Source organism: Cervus elaphus, chromosome 31 (genome assembly GCF_910594005.1).
Source record: "Cervus elaphus chromosome 31, mCerEla1.1, whole genome shotgun sequence".
NCBI classification, from domain to species: domain Eukaryota; kingdom Metazoa; phylum Chordata; class Mammalia; order Artiodactyla; family Cervidae; genus Cervus; species Cervus elaphus.
Window position 1 is genome coordinate 26810534 of NC_057845.1, and position 15339 is coordinate 26825872.

The window sequence follows — 15339 nt, forward strand, 5'->3', positions numbered from 1 at the left end:
ATGTTAAGGTGACTGATATTTGAGAAACGGAAGAGTAAAGCCATGATCCCACCAACGCCTACACTGCCTACCACTGTGTATCTGCATGTTGCATTCCCACCAACTGAAATGAAGAATATGGAAGAATTCAGCTTCTTATGGCTCGTCTGCACCTGTGTTCACTGCATCACTACTACTTCCTTGGAACGAATACTCCCACACTGGGTTAGGAGAATCTTAAAAGCTTAGAGAAACCTCTGATAGTTCCTTCTTGTTTTACTGAAAGTCGTAACTACTGTTAAATTCCCAATTCACTGGGGTGTTAAATAGGGGTCGGTCATAGACTGTAGGGCCCAAGATATTTCAGCCAAGGTGTTCTGTTTTTGTTTTGAGGCACAGAAAAGAGAACAGCACAGAGAGGAGCTCTAGGAAGCATTCCATCAGTAGCAATTAAGTCAGCAAAAAGACTGCACGGGTCTTTTTTTTTTTTTTTTCTGCCATTGTATCTCTCTGGCCTCAGTCAATCTTAGGCTTCAAGGCTCAGCCTCTCAGAGGCTGTCAGTGGATAATCAATTCTAACGAAGAAGCGCTCTGTTCCTTCATTGCATGGAAGGCGGAATACTTATGGGAAACATCAGCCAAAATAATAGTTCTTCAGGACAGAATAGAATGCACATCCTTTTGATGATTCATGTGAACATTCCTATTGTATGCCAAGAACACATTTAAAGGGATAGCAACATCATTCATGATACCATATTTTAGAACTAAAAAAAAAAATAATAATAATAAAACAGGTGATGAAATGGAGAGAATGGAGCAATTTCACATCATGGGAAGAAAAATGGACAAGCACTTATAGGAAAAGAGCTGGAGTTTCACAGAAATCCCATTTGTCTGGTTACAGAGCATCACCTGGTTTAGAGATGTGTGGCATCTGCCTTTTCTTTTAGCAGAGCTATTGCTGAAAGGGCAGAAAAAGCAACTGTTTCTTAAGCTTCAAAGAATAACTGGTCCCTGTGAGAGGCCTGTGGAGAGTGCAGTGGGGTGTGAACTCAACGTCCAGCTTCCTGTGTCTGACTGGCCCAGCACTCAGGGCTTCAGGGACATGAAGGGCTATGTGTCTTTTAGTGCCTATTGTAAGAAAGACATACAAAATGGGATTAGATTTTCTTAATGGTTCAAGTCAGCAGAGATAACATGTGATTGCTTGGGAAATGGCTGATATATGGAAGTTCCTTTTCATTTCGGTTTCCTGTGACAGACACAGCGATGGGAACACGATCGCTCTGGTGATAGAGAGTCACAAATTTACTTTGTCAATGAAATTGTGACAGTAATAAGAGCTGCTTTATCTGTGAAGTTGCAAAGGGAGTGGAAAGATTAATAATGCCATCGACTTTACCCTGTTTAAGCAATGAATATCACTGAACCAAAGAACTGTAAAAAATCTTAGGGCGGAGTACAAACTTGGAAATGGGAGAAATTTGGAGTTAAAACCCTTGTGGTTTTATTGACTATCTTCCTTTCAAGACAGCACGCTTCAAAACGTGGAATTATTTAAAAAGCTATAGATACGATTGCCATCATAAATAAATCCAAATTTTACATATTTTGCCATTACTAGAAATGGTAAATAAAGTTATTTTTCTTCCCTTATTTTTCTATAAGTGTTTTGAGGGGGCATCCACCATGATTTTCTAAAAGGCTACTTTCAATAAAGAAAAAAATGTACCCACTTTTTACATTAACTATGAATTTATTCAAAAATAAAAACAAGTAGGAAGATTTAGGTAGGCTATCATGTGATTTCAAGAAGAATCTCAAGGCCCACCTGGCACACATCTAATAAAGGCCTAATAGGTTTAGGTTAAGATAGCAAAATTCTATAAAACAAACCCACAACCATTCTCAAAATGCCAACCAGAGGCATAAATTTCAGCAGTTTCAATGGCATACTGTTTAAAAACCTGGCTGGGTGCCTCTCTGTATCTATTCTGTTCCAGTTGGACTTTACATTTTATAGGTATGTCACAACCTGTAAAATGGTTATAAATACCACATTATACATCTATTTCCTTAAAAGATGGGGCCATTGTGCAATATGCAACACTAGTTTAGAAGATAATTCACTTCTACCGTGACAGCAATTGTAACACTTGTCGACATTAAAATGCAAATATAATAATGATTCAGTGACTGAACAACAATGTAATCAATCAAAATTGATACAATATTTCTTTAAAAAGATGCTTGAATTTGTTTGTGTATTTTAAGTTTACAAAGAATTCTTAAGGAGGTGTGTAAATGTTATTACCGGATGGAGGGAAAATGGTGCATAAAAACACAAGTCATAAATATAACAATATTGATGGTTTACATTTATAGATAATAATATTTTGATTATTTCAGAAAATGACAGAATATCAAGTTTAGTTTGACTGAATTTTCTGGTTAACTCAGAGTTAAATAGAAACACTTTTCTATTGCTATCATTCCAAACAGCATTACTTCAGCATTTTTTATTGGTCATGTAATGGACATTAATAATTTTTCAATAGGTCAAATTACTACAGATCCTTTGAGTTGCTGAACGTTTTTCCATAACAGTAACACCCCATTACACATGAAATGTAATCATTTTGAAATCATTTCTATTCCCAAAGGGTCATAATTTTCATTAAATTATCTAGTTATTTTGCATAACCTCAACATTAAGTCTAGCACTACCTTTGATGGTATTAACAAGATTCAGCACATTAGGTTTAAAAGTCAAAGTTTTTTTTTTAATAAAAACTTAATGATTCATATTTGAAAAGAGTTTTAATAATGTGCTACATAATAAATTATTATGATTAATTACTTCAGATTTCTCAGTTACAATTGCAAAGGAAGAACTGTCTAGAATTATCTGAACATTACTATTTTCCTTATGAAATAGCTAATATTATTAAAATTAAACAATGAAGCTATCACTAACAGTAACACTTGTCTAGTACAATGCTCCTTATTTATAAAACACTTTGTAACACACAATATGTTAAGCTTTTTATATGTATAATCTAATTTAATACTTGAAAAATGCTGTGAGGTTGGTATTACTGTCCACTTTTTATACATGGGGCAACTAAGACTCAAGAAATTTAAATAACTTTTTCTAGGTCACACATTAGGTAAACGACAGAAGTAAGACTCAACAACATTCTATCTGACTCCAATGTCTATACTCTTCACTACACGATTCTTTGTAATGTACTTCTTCCAGCTCTGGTAATTCCCAAACTCTAAAGTAATTTTTAAAGCCCTTTGTTCTTTGTGTAAGTTCATCTGATAACTTGTCATTACAAGGACTGATGAGCTTGCTTGAAAACAAAAAACAAAAACAAGTTTCTGTACCCCAACGAAGATCTATTAAATCAGGTTCTCCAGAGGGCATGCCTAATAACCTGGATATTTAGTAAGCTTCAGATAAGCTCAGATATATATGATGAGATATTTCAGATAAGCTCAGATAACAAACTTCATCTAATTTTAGGAAACCCTGTCAAGCCCCAGGTTTTCCTTTGCTCTTTTCAAACACAGACCACCAGGCAGTCATCATAGATGACAAGCTCTTCAAATATGATTTAATGCGACCTACTGTTGGCACTCAGAATCAAAGTCGCCAGGAGATGCTGAATTTCCACTGGGACATCCCTGCGATACTTCTACCACTCCAGTAGAACGCTGGAGTTCATATATCTACTCCAAATTGTAACAAGTATTATATAAAGTGTCTACTAGATGCCTAGTAACATGCTAAGCATTGAAGAGTACACAATAGAAAAGTCAAAGACATCACGAGTTGAGAATGGAATATTTAAGGAAACACACAGATAGAGTCTCTAAAAGAGCAGAATTGAGATTTCAAAGAAAAAATCAAAAAAGCAAGTAATTCTCCAATCAAGGTTAATTTTTAAAAGTTAGAACTAATCATAAGTGTACTGGGGGTGGAAAATCAAATGCTCATCCTTACTTAAGAAACTTTTTTTTTCCCCCAAAATTTCTACCTGGAGCACCGGGTTCTATTGCCCAACATCAATTCTCAAAATTAAATATTTATTGCATGAGGAATGAGGAAAGGAAAAGGTTATTTTTAAGCTCATACTGACTCCAATAGTGCCTTTTAAAAGTGAACCACAAATAAAATACAGAAATCAAAAACAACTATGGTACTAAACTTCTTATAACTGTTTCCTGCTGTCAAATGGATTCATTTTTTGATTAGCTTTCTTTGCAGTAACTAGTGTTTTTCTTCACTTAATCTCAAGGGGGAAAAAAATATATATATATATATATATAGCTTTTCAAGTTACCTTTGAAAACTTTCCTTTGTTTCTATTCCTTAGTTATCTTTTGCTGTTGGCGATCATTTTACTTTCTTTCACATTTGTGCATATTATTCTAGCTTGTATTTTAACAGTGATGGAAAAGCACATATTTTAATACTTGAATAAAATAATAACTTCTCAACAATATACAGATATTTCATAAGTTTATACAAAAAAAACCAATAAGAACTTCTAAATTCCTTAAGTAGTTTTGGCTTTGATTATTTGTACCCCAGTTTTCACTGAAATCCAGGCTTAGGAACACAAATTCCATATGGAAAACTTAAGGCTGAATTAACTTTGGAATTGAGTATAAGACTGCAGGAAGAAACTCTATTTTGATTTCAATGTCTACTATAGACACAGAAGAACAGCTATTATTTATAAAAGCATCAAATTCCCAAGGTAAAGGACTTTATGAAGTAAAACATCTCTCTGACTTATGTAATAGACAGTCAAGCTCCCTGTCACCATTGCCTGGAGACGGACACACCTTTCCATGTCTTATATTCATCCTGGGCTACTTTCACTCCCTCTGGAGGGCTTTTGAACTCGAACTTGACATCTCTTAAATTTATGCTTTTTCTAAATGCAAAGGGTTTTTTTTTTCTTCTTACAGTTTTAGTCTTATGTGGAGTTCAAATCTAACTTAGATTAAAGAGAAGTAGTCTAGGCCTTAGAAATTCAATGTTTGTTCTTGATCTTTTCTCTTTTTTTCTTTTGTTTTTATGAGGTTGAGCTGAAAACCCCAAAGTGGGACATAATGGCTTTAGAGACAGGAAGGAAATATTCTTTATTCTTTTTTTTTCCTAGTGTAAAAAGCCCACAAGGCTCTTTTGTAGAAAGCCCACAGTAGAAGCACTCCCTCAAAAAGCACCTTTTTCTTCATAATAGCCTTAGAGGAGACAGTGCATTTCTGGCATCAGAAATGATGACAGAGCAGGTGTTGCTAATGTCACACTCAGAAACAAGCTAAGTGGTTTATGGCCAAAATCCCTTTTTACTCTATATACTTGTCAAAATATGAAATTTTTTTTCATCAACACAAAGTTCTTTAAAGGTCACTGTCTCTCAAATTCCACAATAAATAATGTCCCAAAAAAAAAAAAAAAGAAAGTTCTCAGATAAGACATAGTAAGAAATAGTCAGCATGACATCATGGGAGAAAGAAAAAGGTATTATGAGAACGAAAAAACATATGAAATTGTGGACTCAAAGGAGGTGACGGAACCATTTCTGCATATCAGTTACAGACATGACTTTGACATTCAAAAACTTGTAGTTGTAGAGTATGGTATCCATTTTGGTTCACATCACACCAAATAATAAATCTTCATCAAAATTAGCAAAGTACAAATGTGATTCATTCACTCAACAAATATTTATTGAGAGTCTGTTAAGTCACAGGCGCTGTGAGCACAGAAAAAGACTGCAAAAGTCCCTACTCTGTGGATGGATCTTACATTCTAGAGGGAAACAATCTTTTCACCTTTTTGTTCTGAACAGACACTTGAAAGTGCATGACCTGAAGGAACAGTAGATTTATTTCCATTTAAAGATCAAATTTTTGTGGCAATACCTGTCATTCAATTAAAGCTCTATGTTTGAAGACCCAGAGATGAAAGCACATTCTCTTTCTCTATTTGCCCAAGACAAAAAAGCTCTTGTACTTCTCCTGTAACAAACACTTACAGGGCTCCCATAAGCAAAACAATAATTTCCTTTAATTATGTTTGAAATCAAATATACATAGCACTATTTAAAGTCTATAATTTATACAAACTAATTTATCATATTCTAAAATATCAATGTTGTATCTCATATAATAAGTCAATCTCAAAAAACGTTCCCCAGATCTTACCTTGGACCGTCAGAGTAGCTGATGCTTCAGCTTTTCCAACCATGTTCTCTGCAACACAAGTATATGACCCCATGTCACTAGCTGTCACCTTCCGAATTTTCAAGGTATGATCATCTCTGATTTCATATCTAGTGACATAGCAAAAGAAAGCAGAGTTAAGTGAGCTTCTACTTGAAGAATTGCATCGTTACAATTGTGGCATATTTAGACATCAAATCACATGCAATATTCTCTTCAGAAAATTTAAAGCAAAAGCTAAATAATGTGGCAACCCTCTATGTAAGCATGCACATAGAAATAAGTATTTTTTATATTCACAGGGGCAAAAGTATTACACTACTTCTTAAAAATTAAGCTTATTTATTTTTAGTTGAAGGATAATTATTTTACAATATTGTACTGGTTTCTGCGAAACATCAACATGAATCAACCATAGGTATACCTACGTCTCCTCCCTCTTCAACCTCCCTCCCCTGTCCCTCCTCATCCCACCCCTCTGCGTTGTTACAGAGCCCCCGTTTGAGTTCCCAGAGTCATAGAGCAAATTCCCATTGGTTATCTATTTTACGTATGGTAATGTATGTTTCCATGTTACTCTCTCCATATACCCCACCCTCTCCCTCCTTCCCACTTATGCGTCCATAAGTCTAATCTCTATGTCTGTATCTCCATTGCTTCCTTGCAAATAGATTCATCAGCATCATCTTTCTAGATTCCATATATATGCATTAACACATGATATTTCATTAAACTACTTTTTTAACAGAATATTTTTGGGCAAAGTTGGCACTTATTCAGTTCTTCCCTCAAGCTCCTGTACTCAGTAAAATTTAGGTGATCATTAGATACATTCTGATTATATGTCAGACTTTATGTATTCTGCAGGTTTTCTATTTTAAAATTCTTATAACAACTTATATAAAGTATTATGCTCATCTCCATTTGGCAGATGAGAAAACTGAAGCATAGGAAGGTAAGGTAAACTGGCTTTGTTCTTCAGCTATTTTAATGGCAGAGTTGGTATTTGTACCCAGACAGTCTCATGTTAAAATTCTCTTGCCTTGTCTCATCTTCCTTTTTCTTAAAATTTTGGATGTTCCTTGAAATTTCACTTTAATCTTCTTTTTACTCTACATGAAATCCCTGAGTTAAACTATCTAGTAGGTTATATATTGATCAACTACACAAATATTTCTAGCTCCTATTTTATGTAAGCTCAAATTCATTATCCTGACTAGTAATTAGACATCATATCCCACAGAGACCTACTATTTAATATGTTATATAAAACTTTCTTTTCTTACCCTAGCACATCAAAGAACTCCCTCTCCAAACACAATCTACCTGCCTTCCTTCACCAGCTCCCTATATGTAACCAATTATTCAATTCATCAGTTTGGTCTTGATAATGGACCCCTATCCTATTTCCATCTTATCTCCCCATTCATGTAATTCACATCTCTTATCTGGACAACAACAATGGTGACCCAGGCACTGGCCTCACCCCCACTGATGTGATAGCCCTAATGCCAAATATTTTATTCTCTCTAAAAGCAATCGGGTTCATAGTAATGTCTCTCTTGGCTCATCAAGTACACATGCCATATGATTAAAAATCCTTTAATCCATACAAAGTCTTGTGAATTCAGCCTCTGTCTCCAGCGTGATTTCCCATAACCTCTTGCCCCAGACCCCATGTTCTGCCATGCTAACTTCCTACCACACAAAACATTCTTAGATTTGTGTCTGTGTTATGATGTCTCTTTCCCTGAATATTCTTCTCCTCTTTCTGTTTATCAAGTTGATATATTTTTCAAGACATTGCTTCTCTGTCACTTCTCTTTGAGAACTCTCTCCTGATTTTCTGCTCCCACAGGTCTACCTTTATGCAATAAAAAGGTTTGCTATGTTACTGAATCTATCCATACATGTCTCCTTTGGTGAGTTCACTTGACAACAGACGCTTTATCTAAACCATTGCTGTAACCTGCAAACTTAATAGGGGCTTCAAGGTATGTTTGGTGAATGAATGGCCACAGGAGAGCTGACAGCCTCAAGACAGTGCCTGAAAGTTTCATTTCATTACCTCATTCCCTAAGGCTGGGAGTGTATCTCTGCTTCTAGGCAATTTAAGGATTTGACAGATACCAAGAAACTCTGACCTCTTCCACCATTCCCTGGTGATACTGTAGCTAAGGAAAAGGAAGTCTGCTTTTTAATTGGTTCATCGTTCTATCTTTAGTGCTGTATCTCCCTTCTCTACCTATTCCCATATAAGACACTGGTATTAACTGTAGTCTGGTTGGACAAAGAGAAAACTGTTTAAGGAATAGCACATCTTACAAGGGCTCCTGAGCAGGCTGGGGTCATGAATGTACAGTCTTATCTGAAACTCTGAGAGAAAGCATGGCAACCTTCCGATTCTAATTATCTCTGTTACTGTGTCTGGCCCAAGGAGATCAAAGAGTCCAGAGAAAACCATTCTAGTGGCTTATATGTGAACAGTGGTCAGATGAGAACCATAGCAATTCCGGGTAGATGATTCCACCATTAAATTCTCATTCATACCTGGACTTGGGCAGTTCCCCATCATCTTTCCTCCATCGTACGGTGGGCACAGGGTCACCTCTGGCCTCACATTTAAATTCCGCACTGTCATCCACAGTGACTGCCAAGTTACTAGGTCTCTTCACAAAGGACGGTCTCTCTAAAATTAGAAAAAGTCATCTCAAAAAAATACAGAAATTTAGAGCCATTCTGGATGTTATGGAAGAGCAGATTTATAATTTAAAAAAGTATTCCACAGGGTTCCCCACTTCTCCTCTCTTGGTGTGGCGTCCCCTCCTATTTGTCTTTCTATGTCTTGGCTACTTTATCTAAGGCTGCTTTACTAATTTCATCTGTCTTTTTTCCATTCCCAAAATACTGGTTTACCTTCTACAAGAGGCCATTTCTTTTTCCCTTGTTGTTGTCTAGTCGCTCAGTCATGCGCAACTCTTTGAGACCCCAAGGACACTAGCCCTCTGTCCATGGGATTCTCCAGGAAAGAATACTGGAGCGGGTTGCCATTTCCTTCTCTAGAGGATCTTCCTCACCCAAGAATTAAACCCACTGGAGTGGGTTGCCATTTCCTTCTCTAGAAGATCTTCCTTACTCAAGAATCAAACCCGCATCTCCTGCACTGGCAGATTGCTGCATAAATGTACTAAATAATGACAAGAGATTCACTTTACAGTTAAGCAAGACAAATAAAACTGTACTTACCTAACACAGTGAGCTCTGCTACTTCACTCTCACGCTCCCCAACCATGTTGGTACCAACACAAACATATTTGCCTGCATCACTTTTGCGGGTGTAAGTAATCATGAGCTTTCCTCCTCGTATCTTAAAAAAAAGTTTCACATGAATATCATTAAAATCGCTTTAGTAATTTTTATATGACAGGGGTCTTTGTAAGTGAAGTCAACTTTCTAAGCATGCAAAGAAAGCCTAATTAAATAAAAAAGCTGATGTGTAGTATTTGCCATATTTATAGGTAATAACTTTAAACAGAATTTATTCCAAAGATACCATATAAAAGAGGCGAAATATTTCCTTACCTACATTTCTTGCAAAGTTATTATATTCTGTATAACTAGAAATTTGTGTTTCCAGACTGGCTGGGTTCTTTCATATTATTTAATTAAAGGAAAACCAAAAAAGTGCATGAGCAATTTGGTTAATAAGTGGAACAAAGAAAAAGGAAATTTTTTAAAATTCATGTATATTTGATTTATAATACTGTGTTAATTTCTGCTGTATAGCAAAATGATTCAGCTATAAATATATGTGCATTCTTTTTTATTTTTTTTTCATTATGGTTTATCACAGGATATTGAATATAGTTTCCTATGCTATATCATAGGACTGTGCTATTTGGGAAATTCTTAATACAATGTGACTATAATTAATATGCAAATACATATTAGTTATAAGTAATTTCAAGAACCATATTCTAGTATTACAAGATGTGAAAACAAAAGTATTTCTCATTACTTAACTTGCCAAAGTAGCTTTAAAGGAATATATCTTAATTTCCAAAACACTGCAGAAACTGACATGTCCTAAAAAACATAGATTTTATTTCTGTCCAACAGTTTCTTAGGGACTTAGGAGGCAGAGACTGAACAGATCCCAATAAATCATCTGGAAATTCATTTGGGTACACTCTTGAACACTTAATTACTTGAAGAAGAATTAATTACAAATATAAGCAGACTTGCCGTACAATAAGTAGGCTGAAGTTAACCATGAATTAAGATTGGGATGATGAAATTGAACTATCTTTACTTAATTTAATACGCTTTTGGTGGGGAGTGGAGTTCAATTAACCATGAATATCTATAAAGCTCTGATCCTTAGAAAAGTTTTGTCAGGGACAACTTCCAGACTGTTTATTTATGGAGGTTTTGACCTCAAAGTTATTCTGTACAGTCTACAGATTAAACAAAGGAGGAAACAAAAATATAAAGAAAGCAAGCAAGGAGGGAAGGAAGGAAGGAAGGAACCATTCAAATAAAATTTTTTTTTCATCCTACACCCGGAGTTTACTACTTTGTAACGGCGGAGGTCACACTGTTTTGGAAATGCCTAAATTGCTTCATTTCAATTCAGATACCCCAAACTAGAGATTGTAACCAAATCTTTATGTCTTAGGACAAATCAAATATTAACAAAGTGGTTTTAATTTGGGGTGCTTTAGAACTTGATTTTTTTTTAGTCCTTTTATTAAAAAAGATCATGATTCTCCACGTATCATTTTAAGAACCTTCCTGTAACTCTTCTCTACATTGTTCACGATTCTGTCCTTCATGCTTAGAAAAACGCCTGCATAGAGTAGTCACCTGAAAGATTTTTGATGAATGCAAATGGCTTTTGTAGATAAAATTAGTGTATTATCTAATGAAGCATTTTTATAAAGGTTTCTAGCAGTTACAAGATATGTTAATGATAGAATTATTCTTTTCATATATACTTATCTAAATTCTCAAACAGAATAAAAATAACAAATAAATGTCACATGAAAAAAAAACCTTCCAAAAGTTAACTACCGTCAACACTTTGTGAACATTTTTCTTTTGTCCCTCCCTCTCTCTCAGTATAGATACAGATGAGTAGATATGGATATAGAGGTATAAAAAATACATCTCACACACACTTTTACCAAAGCAAAATCATGTGATATATGCTTTTCTATAAGCTGTATTTTCAATTCAATGATATACTACAATACACAGGAGTCCACCACATAAAGAATATTATCACACACCCAAAATGTCAATAGTGCTGAGGCTTACAAGCCTTGTTCTAAAGACCTGGCTCTGATCTAAAGATAAATGCTGAATTAAAATGAAAAAGGAGGGAGGGGTTAAAATTAAATAATATCATAAATGCTTATTCTATCTGAAAAAAGCAGTGAGAAGACTCCCCAGATTAGTATAAATGCCCCCACATAACTTCCATTCCATCAACAAGACATTTTCATTATAAAACCCTACATTCCACGCTATACTCACTGGCAATAAGGGTTAAATAGCCCAAAATGAACATTACAACTTTAATGGAAAATCAAACAAACCTCACTAAACCTGGGAGGAACTTCTTTCCTTGAGATGATAGAGACAGAAATTGACAAAAGTGAAGGAAGAAACAAAAAAAGTACCGAAAACAGAAGCAGAAAAAATAACGGATGAAAATGACAGTCTTCAACTTCCATAAGTTCAAATTGATTTTGGCATTATGTCAATGGCTGAACTGAAACAGAGCAAACCAAAAGCCATAATTCTATTCTCTATGGTCACAAATGTGGACTGCATGGTGGCCTCTTCTTTTCAATAAACAAAAGAATAGAAAAAAAAAAAACCTACTGCTGTAACCCCAATCAAATATAACATACCACTTTTCAACAGTAATCCACTGTTAACAATCACCATTTTATGTTGTCATATACAAATATTGATTGTAAAAGGTGACTTTGTATATTCTAAATCCTAGTGCCCCTTTGTAAACCAAAATTGACATTTCCTCTCTCTTCAGAGAAAGGAAAAATATGTCTTCTAACACATCCAACATACTGTAACTGTGAAAATTGCACTATTTAAAACAAGCTGAGAAATATTTCTTGGCAGATTTCTTCCTGCAGCTGGATCTGACAGCCAAATTGTAAACCTATCAAAAACGAGTTTGTAGAATGAACAGACACAATGTTAAACACTGCACTGCAACAGGACTACTTCAATTAACATAATCCCGGTCGTGGGGATGCAGAACGTGTTAAGCTTTCAGACAATATGCTGGCATCTAGCCTGTGTCAAAAATCCAAGCAGAGGTCCCTCTTCCTCATTACCATCTACCTAACCAGCCCTCAGTAGTAACCACATTAGAAGCACACATTTCCATAAGCTCCAGACAGCGCTTAAAGGGGGGCCTCAGCTATCTACATACTAGATGAAAACAAAAAAGTTCCCAGTGGTGTTGCTCCTTTTGGGCAAGGAGCCAGAGGAGGAGAAAGGAGGAGATGGTAAAAATTTTTTTAAGTTTCAAATAACTTTACACTTTATATTTTCTTCAGAACCAGTCTCAGGTTAAAAAAAAAAAATTAGTGACATTAAGGTACGGAATACCTCAATGTATTTGATATGTGGGATTCTTATATACTAGCATTTTCCCTTTAAGAAGCTATAACTGATTTTTTCCTTAGGGGTAAAAGCCTTCTTTCCTAGTACTTAAAGACTTCTCTGAAGTCATTGAAAATCCCTTCTAGAATGCTTTCATCTCCTTTATTGTGTTGTTTACTAATAAGATTATATAGAAAAATCAGGAATAAGATGTAACTTGTCAAACAAAAGTGGAGAGAATCATTTCATAGTTTTTTTCTGGTGAGCACGAAAAAAACTACAATCAGAATTCTTATTTCCAGAATACAAGAAGGAACATTATCTCTGCACACAGAGAAGTGAGCTTTCTTTTAGAAAGTAAATTAAGGTTTTTGTCTGGTTATTCTATGGCATATACAGCTCACCCTGCAATCAGTGCATAAAATCAGAAATAAAGATGAACTTAAAATGAACTTCTTGGTATGTCTTCATTTTCTACCCTAAAGCAAGTCAGATGATTTGAAGTATCTGTTACACAGGAATTTTTTTTCAGGCATCACCCCACAATGTTATCCATACACCTCTAGGTTAACATACTAAACCAACTGGGGCTAATTAACTAGTTCGGCTACACAAAATCTTTTCTGCTTTTAATTACATTAACCTAATGTGACTTGAATTCAGCAGACCAAAAACGAAACCACTAATTATATTAAGGGCTTCAAAGACGATTTCAAATTGCTAACCACCAAACTGTCATATAATTTATCTCATTTCCTTAAGTAGATGTTACATTCAAAATCTGTGTTTCTTACTATAAATACTATTTTTAAAATAGATCCTAACAATGGATTAAAAGAACACTGATTTAGAATGCTAGAAGAAAAATATGTTTAAATAATACACGTAAGATACAAATGGGTGTCATTATACCTATGGGAAATTGGGCAGTACTTAATTTTTACAATTTTCTGAAAGATTAAAGACTCAGAAATATTCATTTACAGTAGTAAAGACAATAGCAGGGTTAATATGAGTGGTAGCTTTAAAGCACCTGGGTTTAGAAATTATTTTGTCTGAAAAATGATTCTTCATCATGTTTTCACACTGCTTTGCAAAGTAAACGAGCAGAGAGGCTTTGAATTATTGTACAGGGTATCATCCTTAAACAGTTCACTACTAAGTCTCTTTGGGCAGAATATCTCTTCATAGCAATGCTGTAATTCTGCCTGGATCTTTGACCTGAAGAACAGATACCAAGCTGTTGTCAACTAGAGGAAGAGTACTTTGCAAGGGTTTAAGACTTAATGAACATAAGACACAGGTATCCCAGATGCCAGTCATAGCCTCCAGACAGTCACCGTGGTGAACTAACCCTCAGGGCAGTTTTGGACAGTCCTTAAGGACTCCTTTCAACAGAGACATGTTAAGAAGAGTCAGAGTAACAGTTTTTATTTCTTTAACCTTTAGCATTAATTCAACAATAGTAACAACAAAAACCACCCCCCCCCCCCGCCCCACCAAAGATATCTTGTTTGATCAGGGAGCAGAGAGTGATAGGAGGTGAAAAAATACCCATCACTTTCCAGTCTGTTTGCAAGTGCATCAACCATTAACGTGAACAATTCCAATTGAAGCATCCATGCCTTCTAACATATATCATATCAACTTTCAAAAACAAAGGTTGCCCATTTTTTGATTGGGTCATTTATTTTTCTGGAATTGAGCTGCAGGAGTTGCTTGTATATTTTTGAGATTAATCCTTTGTCTGTTTCTTCATTTGCTATTATTTTCTCCCAATCTGAGGGCTGTCTTTTCACCTTACTTATAGTTTCCTTTGTAGTGCAAAAGCTTTTAAGTTTCATTAGGTCCCATTTGTTTAGTTTTGCTTTTATTTCCAATATTCTGGGAGGTGGGTCATAGAGGATCTTGCTGTGATTTATGTCGGAGAGTGTTTTGCCTATGTTCTCCTCTAGGAGTTTTATAGTTTCTGGTCTTACATTTAGATCTTTAATCCATTTTGAGTTTATTTTTGTGTATGGTGTTAGAAAGTGTTCTGATTTCATTCTTTTACAAGTGGTTGACCAGTTTTCCCAGCACCACTTGTTAAAGAGGTTGTCTTTTTTCCATTGTATATCCTTGCCTCCTTTGTCAAAGATAAGGTGTCCATAGGTTCGTGGATTTATCTCTGGGCTTTCTATTCTGTTCCATTGATCTATATTTCTGTCTTTGTGCCAGTACCATACTGTCTTGATGACTGTGGCTTTGTAGTAGAGTCTGAAGTCAGGAAGGTTGATTCCTCCCGTTCCATTCTTCTTTCTCAAGATTATTTTGGCTATTCGTGGTTTTTTGTATTTCCATACAAATTGTGAAATTCTTTGGTCTAGTTCTGTGAAAAATACCGTTGGTAGCTTGATAGGGATTGCATTGAATCTATAGACTGCTTTGGGTAGAATAGCCATTTTGACAATATTGATTCTTCCAATCCAGGAA

At 35.2% G+C, this 15339-nt stretch overlaps 1 protein-coding gene across 5 annotated transcripts in view; it reads right to left on the minus strand.

The window, feature by feature from the left end:
• ROBO1 (roundabout guidance receptor 1) overlaps positions 1-15339 on the minus strand; it is a 443607-nt gene that overhangs the window by 103707 nt on the left and 324561 nt on the right. For all 5 annotated transcript variants that reach the window (XM_043893137.1, XM_043893140.1, XM_043893138.1 and 2 more), the window contains exons 4-6: positions 9475-9595; positions 8779-8917; positions 6211-6338 (exon numbers count right to left, since the gene is read on the minus strand). In XM_043893137.1, the coding sequence (XP_043749072.1) occupies positions 6211-6338; positions 8779-8917; positions 9475-9595 (388 nt within the window). The remainder of the gene's footprint in view (positions 1-6210; positions 6339-8778; positions 8918-9474; positions 9596-15339) is intronic.